We start from the raw sequence: 12342 nt of genomic DNA, 5'->3' as shown, positions 1-12342 counted from the left end.
GACTTGCCTTGATGAACAGTCTAAAGCAGCGGATCTTAACCTTTATCTACTCGCAGCCCTTTTTAGTATATAATTTCTATGACGGAGCTCCGTAGATTCGTCTCTTTTATTTATTTATCAAATTTACTGATTTATTTTATTTTTTTCGAGTGACTGCGGAGCCCTTCCCAAAGTGTACATGGAGCCCTAAGGACTCCGCGGAGCACCGGTTGAGAACCGCTGGTCTAAGGAAATAAATGCAAGCACAATTGCACCACTGTGAAGACTTTATAAGCAAATTATCCCATATCTGCCGGCATAGGCGTACGCTGAGGTGGGGGTTCAGATTTTTTTCCCTTCGGGGAGGTTTTTTTCCTGCAAAATAACACTATAATCTTGGCTCGCGTACGCCAATGTCTGCCGGTATCAGTCATAAACAAGGAGACAAATTTTCCTTTAAAAATCTTTGCCGGAATTCATTTATTCGATTCAAACGTGTGTCTGGATCGCCCCATCAATGCATATTTATTGTAAAATACTTTTGCCCTGAGATAAAGGAAGTACGCCTGCGTGCAAGGCCGCAACTTTGTCATCCGGGGCAAGCCGAAATTTTGACACCCCCTTGCATGTAGAGAAAACAGTTAAAGAATGAATTCGGTGCCCCTCCTGGTTCAGTGCCCGGGGCACCAGTTCCGCCTGCTCCCCCCCCCTAGTTGCACCCCTGCTTGCGTGGACAGAATCGTTAAAAAAGCCGGTGTGGGCTCCAAAAATACCCATCGTAGGTGCCTGAAAAGGTGTGTCACAAATAACCACTGCATAAGTAGAGCAACACGACAGAACAAGACGTATAGGATGAAGAAAAAAATATTTTTTCCTTTTTTGTTAGGTTTTTGTTTACTGCAAAACACTGGGTGCTCAAGCAGCAGCCCCCGGTTCTGACGCCACACCAAAACATATGCATCTGGATACCCTCCATCCCTTAGGAAAAACAGGGAAAAGGGACACAAGCAGAAATGTGAGAAAGCGGAAGGAAGGGATGTGTGGGAGCACTACAAGTAAAATGTTTGCTGTATCGGCGCCTAAAGGCTCTATCAATTGTGATGGCAAAGGGGACACCAGATTCAAGACTCATAGAGAAGAAAAAAAACAGGCAGTTTTTCCTTTAATTTATTTTTTGTGTTCGATATTTACAGGAAAAAAATCAGAAATCTATGTAGGAGATTTTTATTCCTGAATCAATTCTGTGGGTGCTCTGCCCAGTTCTACAAGAGAGTGTGGGGGGTGTAATGTGATGGGCCTCCTCGTGGTGCACTCTGGGTAACGCCAAATCTATCACACGTCATTGTCATCGCTTATTTGTGCCCAATTTGATTTTTTCCCATATTTAAATGGGTATTGCTCCACTCTCACCCACCATGGAGCCCTATGAGGGGGACGCGCACACGTAACCAATGAAGGTTAGTAGCAATGCCAGGTTAGGTGAGAGCTATACACCACCAAAGCAGGCGAGCAGACGCGTTCAAGATCCAAGATCGTCGTGAAGCAGCAGCAACAAACCTCAACGACGTCCGGTGGGCCCGGCCCCTCTACCTGCCCAGTGGTGTAACCCCTTCAGCCACTGAGGCGACCACAGCCGATTGACCTGGACGGGGCTAATCCAAGCCTCCCGTTTCGACTGAATCCGAGGCCAAAGCTAGCGCATCAGGCTAACCAGGATCCCCATCTCCAGCCTTACGGGTCTCCACGCACGGCAAACAAGCAGGTAGACAGCGTCCCAGATAGGGCATACGCTAGAAGCAACGCCCCGTCTGGGAGAACCCCTCCCCGCCTAAGCGGGCCCACAATGAGGGATAATACATAAAAGACGAGAACAGGACAAAACGAGACGCAAGACGAGTACTGCAAGATGTGTAGAAATGAACATGTAATCGGGGCTATTGTAAGTGAAAGATATGAGCACAAATAAGCGATGACAATGACGTGTGATAGATTTAGCATTACCCAGGGTGCACCACGAGGAGGCCTATCACATTACACCCCATGGACCCCCTGGTCAAGTGATTTTTTTGAGGCCCTACCTGACAAATTTTCAAAAATTTCAATCGGTTCTAATTTTTCTGAGGCCCTCTTCCCTTAAGGCCCCTGGCCGTGTCTATGGGTTACTGCCATCCTCCATCTGTTCTTCGTCTGACTTTTTATGAGAGCAAAAGACCTATTCTAGAGAAGTCGATCCCTGGAAAACTTATCTTTTTCAGTTGATCTTTCCTTTTCCTTTTTGGAAAAAAAAACCAAAAAAAAAACCAGTCACACATAAAAAATCGGCCTCGCAAATGGCGAAATCTTTTGTGTGAGTTTTTTCTTCAACTCCCTTCATATTGGTAGGGTTTGAAGTTCAAGCTGCCTCAGGAAAACAAGAAAAGGGCTTTGCCCCACCAGTGGTCATTTTTTATCTTCACTGGTGGGGCAAATAGAAAGGCTAGTGGGGCGAAATCCCCACCAGTTAACATGTTAAAAAAAGGCTTGGTTCCTGAAAGAATGAAAGGAATTGTCCCGGAAAAAACGAAAGAGAATTCAAGAACAAATGAAAGAAATAATTCCAGCAATAAATAAAAGAAATAATTCCAGCAATTAATAAAAGAAAATTCCAGAATTAATGAAAGAGATAATTCCAGAATTAATGAAAGAGATAATTCCAGAATTAATGAAAGAGATAATTCCAGAATTAATGAAAGAGATAATTCCAGAATTGATAGAGATGAAAGAGATAATTCCAGAATTGATAGAGATAATTCTATAATTAATAAAAGAGATAATTCTATAATTAATAAAAGAGATAATTCTATAATTAATAAAAGAGATAATTCTATAATTAATAAAAGAGATAATTCTATAATTAATAAAAGAGATAATTCCAGAACTGATAGAGATAATTCTATAATTAATGAAAGAGAATAGATCCATGAATAGATCTATTATATCTATAATTAATGAAAGAATTAATTCCATAATTTATGAAAAAATAATCCTAGATAAATTAAAATAAATAACTTTTTTTGGGTCTTTCTTTTTGGCCATTTATTTGTAAAAAATACCCATCCAGTTTTGCTAGTTGTTTTTCTAGTCTTTTTTAAAAATTTTCTAATTTAAAAACTAGTAGTCTATTATTAAATACCGTGAAAATACGGGAATATCCTGGAAATATGGGATGTATGGTCATCTAAATTATGACGAAAATCGATGTATATATATTTTTTTGTTTTCTAGTTGTTTTTGATAAGAGTAATTATAAAATTTTTTGATTGTTGGCAACACTGCTTGTTGGATCTCCGAAAATGGCGGACTGCTCTTGTGTGTTGTCGCGTAACGTTGACGCGATTTTTTTTCCTATAATTAATTTGGTATTTCAAAGAACAGTGATCGTCGAGCTTTTGTTGCGACTCTACATTCATCACGAGCGATCTCATCGACAAGGTGGACGACCTAGTGAGAAGTGATCTGGGTGTCACATTACGAATGTTGGCGGTGAAGGTGGATGTCAGCTATGGAACCGTGTGGACAATTGTTCACGACAGGTTGCGATATCGGAAGGTGTGTGCCGCTTGGGTTCCGAAGCAGCTCACCGACCAGCAAAAGGAACTGCGTATGGGGCTAGCACTGCAACATCTGTTTCGGTATCAGGAAGACCCCGCTTTCATGGAGCGGATCGTCACAGGTGATGAGACCTGGTGCCATCACTACGAGCCAGAGACAAAGCGGGACAGCATGCAGTGGAAGCATGCGTCGTCACCTCCCCCTAAAAAGTTCAAAGCCGTGCCGTCAGCAGGCAAGGTGTTGCTCACCGTCTTTTTCGACGTTCAAGGTCCGCTACTTGTGGAATTCCTCAAGCACAGAAAAACCATTAACTCCGATGTGTACTGTGAGACACTCCGACACCTACGCAGGTCCATCAAGAACAAAAGACCGGGGCTGCTCACGAAGGGTGTGGTTCTGCTCCATGATAACGCGAGTCCACACGTCTCCAAAGTCACACACATGGAACTGGCCAAGTTCAAGTGGGAGCCGTTGGACCATCCGCCTTACAGTCCGGACATGTCGCCCTGCGATTTCCATGTGTTTGGTCCACTGAAGAAACACCTGAAAGGGAAGCGCTTCAACTCGGACGACGTACTCAAGGACGCTGTGAAGGACTGGGTCTCATCATGGCCACAGGAATTCTGGGAACAAGGAATCCTGCAGCTTGTTCATCAGTGGGATTGTTGTGCTCAGGCCTATGGTGTATATTTTGAATAAAGTCTACATTTGTACCCACCGTGTCGTTTCGTACCTTTTCATTTGATCACCCCTTATAGAACTAGCATCACCTGGGATGGATCATTTTAAAAATTTAAAAAATATGCCAACCCAGTGCCATTACGTACGCTTTGGTGACTTATCGGAACAAAGTTGCCAAGAGAAGTGGTGACTAATATCAAAGCTCTACCAAAGTAACATATCTTCATCTGAACATCAATTTCTTATGTCACATACCTTGGCATTACAATAAAAACAGCAAAATGATTATGCCCGGGAAAAATTTCAATATCCTATTGCATTTATGACCACTTAGTCATAAATAGGAACTTTCCAGAAGTGTGGGGTCAGTGCTAAGTAATTTTCACTTTTGTGGCGGTCAATTCAAGATGGTCGATGAAGAACCCATACAATTACATAATTGCATGTGTACATAGGTGCTGGAACCTGGGGCTGAGGCTATTTGAACCTCCGGCAATAAATTTTGTGAGGGGCTGGCCCACTCCCCAATAATGAGTATACAATACACCACACCCTTCCTGTTGAGTATGTATTTGAGTCCTGCATATACGGGATGACTTTCAACTTTGAGCCTCCCCCCGTAATGTTTTCTTCATGTCTGCATGTGTATATACATAAAATTTAACTTTTTCAAATTAATCGGTCTCATATAATAAATAGAAATAGGGCAGGAAAACTCCTAAAAAAATAGAATAAAATGTGTGGGGTTGAGATTAATGTTCATAAGCTGCTAAAACTAGTAAATACTGAAGTGGTTGTTGGAGTTGTGTCAATTTTGGCATGAAAAAAAAAATTGCCACGTTGGCGCTGACCCACGCTTATGGAAAATTAACTGTCGTAAATTTTTCTTCAAGAGTAGTCATTCAGTAGTTGTTTTTTTAACGAAGTGCAAATCCAGGGGGATGCATCGGTCTTACAAGGGTGGGCACTGACAGGACTACAACCCGAGAAGATAATCATTTTTTTTATTTTTTTACAGTGAAAGAACCATAAAGGGTCCTGCTACAGTATGTGGGGTGATGTTTCGGGAAGGGTAATTTATTGTGTAGGTTCATACATTGTATTCCCATATTTGAAGCAGACCAATTTTTTCCCCAGCATTGGGCTCTTGGGAGGAGCAATCGCTCCACCTTCTGGATCTGTGCCTGCTTGGAATCAAGCATACAGATTTTGTTCAAATTGAAAAAATGTGAAAACTAATTGTAAAGGTGAGGCATGTTAACCCTTGGGTCATTCTCATGAAATTGGACAAAGTTCAACCATGTTAGGAGATAGATAAAATACCATGTTGGTTCACCTATTTTAGCATTAACTTGATATAACTATGTTTTTACACATTCATTCCTGAGCCGCCCTCAGGGGTGTGCACTGGGCCCCACATTTATGGTAATATATTTCTCAAATTCTGAATTTTCATTCATTCGGGAATTACGAATTTCAAATAAGAAATAATTGATTTTCCACAAAATTCTGGAACTATTGTTTAAATTCTGAATTTACACGAGTTTCTGGAATTAATTTTCGTTTATTCTAAGTTTTCAGTAATTTCTGGAATTATTTTATTTATCCTGGATTTTCATCAATTCTGAAAACTTTCGTTATGAAAATATTTCATTTTTTTCTGAACTTTCTGGGTGCTGGAATTATCTGCCAATTATTTTTCTTATTTTTGGTTATTCAATGATGAACATTCATTAGTTCTTGGACAATTTATTTCATTTGGTCCGAATTTGAACTGATTTTGGAATTATTTCTTTCACTATTTTAAAATTTTCTTCAGTCGAAAATTTTTAATTTTTTTTTGTTAATTTGCACTTAATTGTCTACATTGTTTTTCAACATTCCTGTATATCTTGCAATAATGTATGAATTTTGGGATGCCAATTCCTGCCCTCCTGTAGAATATAAAAATTGAGGCTGATGAGGCCCTGCTATTATTTTTGCACCAGGCTCAGCGTCTGGTAAGGACGCCCCCTGATTCATTCCATCTATTTTGGTAGATGGGCAGTGCCGTCTTAAGGCATGGGCCCACCCGGGCACCTCAAGCGAAGAGGGGCCTCACAAAAATGAGATCTGGTTGAAATTTTCGGGAATTAGTTTGGTAGGGCCTTAGAAAAATCAATTGGCCCGGGGGCCCATGATACTCTTAAGATGGCACTGTGGATGGCCTCATTTTCTCATGGTGCTCGTCAACTAGGGCAATCTCTGATATCCTGGAAAAAATTTTTTTTTGTCAATTACACTTTTTTAAAAAATTATCTTTCACCTTTTCATCAATTTTATGGGGACAATAGATTTATAACTTGTTTTCATTTTGTTAGAGCACTCTCAAAGCAGTCTTTAGCTGTGCACCTCAAAACTTGGATTAGAGACCAAACTATTTGTTGTTTTAATTGTTTGTCAAAAACAATATTCACTGCACATGATTTGAGTAATCAGACAATAGTTTTTGAGATAAAAGCTGCTGCTCGGATAGCCCGACTCTACGTGTGTGCGCATTATTGATTCTGCAAACATCCAGTAATAATGTGGTCTTGGATGCCATAATTTCCCAATATATGGTATACTGCTATCTGGCAACTATTTACTGGGCAGAGCCGATTAGCTTGCTATTTGCTAGGGTTGGAAGTGGGTCAATGAGAACACGGAACATTTGTGTTTTAATGCTAGGGAGGATAATGTTCGTGACATGTCACTCTTTTGACATACTTGCAAATTTGGTGACAAAAAAAGGTATACCTTATATTGGGAATTAACCCTCACCTTCTTTCACCTTTCAAAAGCCTCGCTAATATTTTCAGGTATGAAAATAGTCTCCTACATTAGCACAGGATAATTTGACATGAAAAAATTAAACCTCAGTCATTCATCACCTCATAAAATAAAGAAAATATATAAATTGGATTATATATATATATATATTTAATTTTTCAGTTAGTCTTATGTTCGTCAATGTAGGAGATTATTTTCCTTCTGGAGATATTTGTGAGACCTTCAAAAGGTGAAAGAAAGCGAGTAATGTTACTCAGGGCTGAAACTATAGAGGGTGACAACTGTCCTGGGTGGAAATTTTAGGTGGGAACAAAGACGCTGTTATAAAATGGAATTTTAGTGATGGGAATAGCAAAAATTATGTGTTTGTCTCTTCCTTCCACACACACAAATATTAGTTATGGCCCTGGTGGTATTTTTTATGATTTCCTGTAACTTTTTGAATTTTATCAGCAAACAAAATGTTAATTTTTATTAAATGATGAAATGGTATGCGTGCAATGTGCTTGTGTAAGGATAATATACGAGGCTCAGCCACATCGTTGGGCATTTTGCCCGATGTGGCAATGTATACTGCTGGCCACCGTAAATGCAACACCCTGAAGGAAGCATGCAAATAATATGAAATTTACAACATGCATTAGCAGAGGTGAGATATGCAAATGATTACAATTTCAGCGCAGACGCACATCACGCGCGCCTGTGGCGCCACTTCAAAGCGCTATTTAAGGCTTGGAGATTTCGACGATTTGAAGTACGGCAATTGTGTTTTTCTTGTGGTTTTTTCAAAAAAACGATTAATTATGCCTCGTAGAAAACAGTGATAATCTTTTGATCAAGTATCCGAGTTCGACAGAGGAAGGATAGTGGCCTACCGAGATTGTGGATTATCTTTCAGGGAAATCGGTAGTCGTGTTGGACGAAACCAAACAACTGTAATGCGGATATGTGATCGTTGGATGCAGGAGGGTACGACGGACCGACGTGTTCGATCGCATCCACCTCAGTGCACCACTTCACGTGATGACAGGCGTATTGTGCGTATGGCAGTGACGGATCGCTCAGCCACATCACGAACCATAGCACAGCACATTCAGTCTGTACCGCATCATCCAGTGTCTGCGCGTACCATTCGACGCCGTTTACAGCAGAGTGGTCTGTCCGCAAGACGTCCATTGCTTCGTCTACCCTTGACGCAGAACCACAGACGTCTCCGCCGCCAATGGTGCGATGAAAGAAGGATGTGGACGGCACAATGGAATGAAATTGTCTTTACTGACGAGTCACGCTTCTGTCTGCAACACCACGATGGTCGGATTCGAGTCTGGAGACACCGTGGAGAGAGGATGCTGAACAGCTGCGTTATGCACCGCCACACTGGTCCTGCACCGGGTATTATGGTATGGGGCGGTATTGGATATCACTCTCGCACTCCTCTAGTACGCATTGCCGGTACTTTAAAAAGCCAGCGCTGCATCTCCGAGGTGTTGGAGCCAGTTGTCCTTCCTTACCTTCAGGGCTTGCCCACAGACATATTTCAACAGGATAATGCGCGACCACACGTGGCACGCATTGTCCAAAGGTTCTTCGTCAATCGCCAGATTGAATTGCTTCCCTGGCCAGCTCGCTCTCCGGATCTTTCGCCGATAGAAAACATGTGGTCCATGGTTGCTCAATGATTGACCCAGATTACATCCCCAGCTGCCACACCAGATCAACTTTGGCAACGCGTGGAAGCTGCTTGGTCTGCTTTACCCCAAGAACACATCCAAAGTCTCTTTGAATCAATGCCGAGGCGTGTGGCAGCGGTGATCTCCAACAATGGCGGCTACTCTGGCTACTGATTTTGGCAGGAACCACACTTCACAGAAGTCTATAAATTTAATCATTTGATGCTTGGTCAACATGTTATCTACAAAATAAATATTGTTGCGATATCTCTTGTCTTTCTTGGTGTTGCAATTTGGGTGGCCAGCAGTGTATTTGTATTAATGACAAATTTTTGCCACAAGTTTAAATATAGGGGAAGATAAGGCAAGTCTTGGCACCAAATTGAAGCTGATTATGGGGGGGGGGGGGGTTTCACAGAATTATTTTTCTGATTGGTGAGTATTTCGATTGTTAGGAGAATATGTTCAGTGTTTCTATAATTATTTCTTTTGCTTCAGTGCTTATATTATTCTAAATTTTATTTTTTGGATTTTGTCTTGAAATTGTGATATTCGCTTTTGCTTCTTGAACATTTGACATGTGGCATGCCAGATCCATGGCTTCATGGTGCTTGTGGCACACATGGATCCTGCCATCAGTGTCATGGCAAAGAAATATTGACTTGTTAGACCAGACAACCTTCTTCCATTTATCAAGTGTCCAATTTAGGTATTCTTGAACCCATAAAAGCCATTTTCTTTGGTTTTGCAGCGAAATCAAAGGGATTTGGTCACTGGCTATTAAAACCAATTTGTTTTAAGATTTGTCTTGTAGTGCATGCGTATATGCTTTGCAATGATCCAGAGTTGTATTGCGCTGCAGCTCTTCTATTGTTGCACGCAATGCATGTCGGTCACCTCTTTCATTCACAATTGATTTCCGCCAACTATTCTGCTTGAAGTTTTTTGGCTTAGCTGCCATTCTTTTTCAAAACTCTAGATACTGTTGTACAAGAAAAGCCAAGGCATGGGCCCACCCGGCACGGCCCTCAAGAGAAAAAAACGGGCCTCACAAAAATGAAATCTGGTTGAAATTTTCAAGAATTTGCCTGGTAGGGCCTCCAAAAAATCAATTTTTTATATTTATTTATTTATATTTTTTTTGTACAAATTTGAAATAATATAACATTTATTGAAATTTGAAATCTAAATTTGAAATAATATAACATTTATTGAAATTTGAAATCTGTAAATTTGCTTAATATTGTAATTTTAATTCATAAGACAAAATTGAAATTTTTACCTTTTTAGAGCTTTTATTACTTAACTTATTGTGTTAAAATGTACCGGTACACTGATTTGTACTAGTAATTTTCAATTTAGATTAATCAGAGCAACTGTTGGAATAGTTAGCTTTGTCTTCACAACAAAACTCTATTGCACATTAATTTTACATATAGATGAAATTTAATATCGTAGTGTTTTAATTCTTTATTAGTACTTCATGAAACAATTACAAGGTAATCTTGGTAAAATTTATCAAGGTAAAATCTCGAACACAGGGTCCAATTGAGAGACTTGTGGTGGGCCCGAGGTAGAGAAAAGCACAAATTAGAAGACATCACCTTTGGAAAAAACTTCTAGTTTTCGACAAAGGTAATTTGTTTAAATTGGAAGCCCTAAATTAGTGGGGCCCATGCAGAAATCAGACCTACCTTGAAAAGTCCCTAATGTTTCAAAAACTTTAGTCAGAAAATGAACTTCCGCAGAGTAACTTTCGCTACTTGAACTCTTCCGTTTTGATACATATGGCTTTTATGGTGACTTTTAAGCATATGATAATGCTTTTAACAAGCTATTTTTTTTTAAAAAAAGGAAGCCATAGAGAAATTATCTGTCCCTCTCACTTAAACTTTTTCATTGTGTGACGAGTAAACAAGGGTTTAATAACATTGAAACACAACTATGAAAGGAAACAGTTATTTTCCGGATATTATGCTGAGGTGAGCTCGGAAAGAAAAGTCATCACGTCTCCGCCGGGACTCGAACCCAGGCCCTCTTGCATACCGGGCAAGCATGCTACCATCTACACCACTGGAGACACATGAATCTGCCTTCCTAATTTCACGCACTGTGTCGTGAGGCGCTGAAGTAGAGGCATTAGTAGCCTCTCTTAACTTCAGGAAATGGCCCCCGGGTGGGACGGTTTAGATGGCTTTTTTCTCAGCCAGAGATATCAAGGATATAATGCCTCTACTTCAGCGCCTCACGACACAGTGCGTGAAATTAGGAAGGCAGATTCATGTGTCTCCAGTGGTGTAGATGGTAGCATGCTTGCCCGGTATGCAAGAGGGCCTGGGTTCGAGTCCCGGCGGAGACGTGATGACTTTTCTTTCCGAGCTCACCTCAGCATAATATCTGGAAAATAACTGTTTCCTTGATATCTCTGGCTGAGAAAAAAGCCATCTATACAACTATGAAAGCTGGACAGGCCTAAAGAAAAACGACTTATCCGGAGTGACGACTTAACGAGGTTTTACTGTATATATAATAAAACAATCTGTAAATATAAACAGTATTGTTCACAGAATCTTACAAATTTGTTTTTAATTTTCTTTTTTTGTCATTTGTAAAATAATTATAAGAATACTGAAGAGAGATTAAAGTAAAAAATTGGCTTCGCAAATGGCAAAATCTTTTGTGAGTTTTTTTCTTTGACTCCCTTCATATTGATAGGGTTTGAAGTTGAAGCTGCCTCAGGAAAACAAAAAAAAGGGCTTTGCCCCACCAGTGGTCATTTTTTTATTTCACTGGTGGGACAAAATCCCCACCAGTTAACATGTTAAAAAAACGTTTGGTGTAATGACTTCTAGTCCTGCTAGTAATTGACTGTCATGACTGTTGTAAAACAGACGAATTTTTTGGGTTTTTTTCACGGCTCATATTTTAGCCGTATATACATGGGATATATTGAAAAATGTCCATATTATCTACCATGTCCGATATATATATATTTGTGTTATGATTCAGATGTGCTTGTATCTATTTTTCCCCCCATATGTTTGTGTGATAGTATTTTGTTGAAAGATTATTGTATTGTGCCTTTTATATATATGTTCTGCGATTTTTCAGTGAGTATTATTTATTTGCAGATGCACCCGTTTGTTTTCTCTGTATCCGAACATTTTTTTTCATTGGGGGAGTGCGACGTATATCTATAAACCTGTTTTCTCTACGTCACCCCCACTCCATGTAAGAGGGAAAATACATAAAATGGAAAGATCATTTAAATTCCAGTTTGTTAAAATAAAGATGGAAAATGAGTTTTCCTTATAACTATTTAAGGTTTTTTAATCTAAAAACTCACAAAGAAAAAATAATTTTTCTTGAATAAAGAAACGTTTATTTCAACTATTCACACTTTACAAAATATGGTTTATCACAGATATTGTTGAACAGTCCAGGATGAAATACTCTTTCAGATGTCATTTACACATAACAACATGCACTTTTTGCCTTTTGACACACATGGTACTAAAAACCTGAAAGTAATGAAATATGTATGCCATTTAGACAAATGCCTGCTTTCACAGTGCAAAAGTCAAAAAATTTCTAGGTGAAATTATGAAAA

The 12342-nt window shown here is 39.7% G+C and overlaps 1 protein-coding gene across 3 annotated transcripts in view; it reads right to left on the bottom strand.

Moving 5' to 3' along the window:
* Window positions 1–12091: 12091 nt before the first annotated feature.
* The window catches only part of LOC149074194 (acylphosphatase-2-like), an 86697-nt gene continuing 86446 nt past the window's right edge, over window positions 12092–12342 (bottom strand). For all 3 annotated transcript variants that reach the window (XR_016194430.1, XM_089246796.1, XM_089246800.1), the window contains one exon: window positions 12092–12253. Coding sequence is in view for 1 of the 3 variants with exons in the window: in XM_089246800.1 (XP_089102926.1) it covers window positions 12190–12253 (64 nt within the window). In the remaining 2 variants the exon portion in view is untranslated. The remainder of the gene's footprint in view (window positions 12254–12342) is intronic.

This window comes from Pholcus phalangioides, unplaced genomic scaffold (genome assembly GCF_987345545.1).
Source record: "Pholcus phalangioides strain wild (caught in Gottingen) unplaced genomic scaffold, Ppha-v1.0 ptg000017l_1, whole genome shotgun sequence".
NCBI lineage: Eukaryota > Metazoa > Arthropoda > Arachnida > Araneae > Pholcidae > Pholcus > Pholcus phalangioides.
Note: the sequence above shows the minus strand (reverse complement) of the source record. Positions and strands in the feature narration are given on the sequence as shown.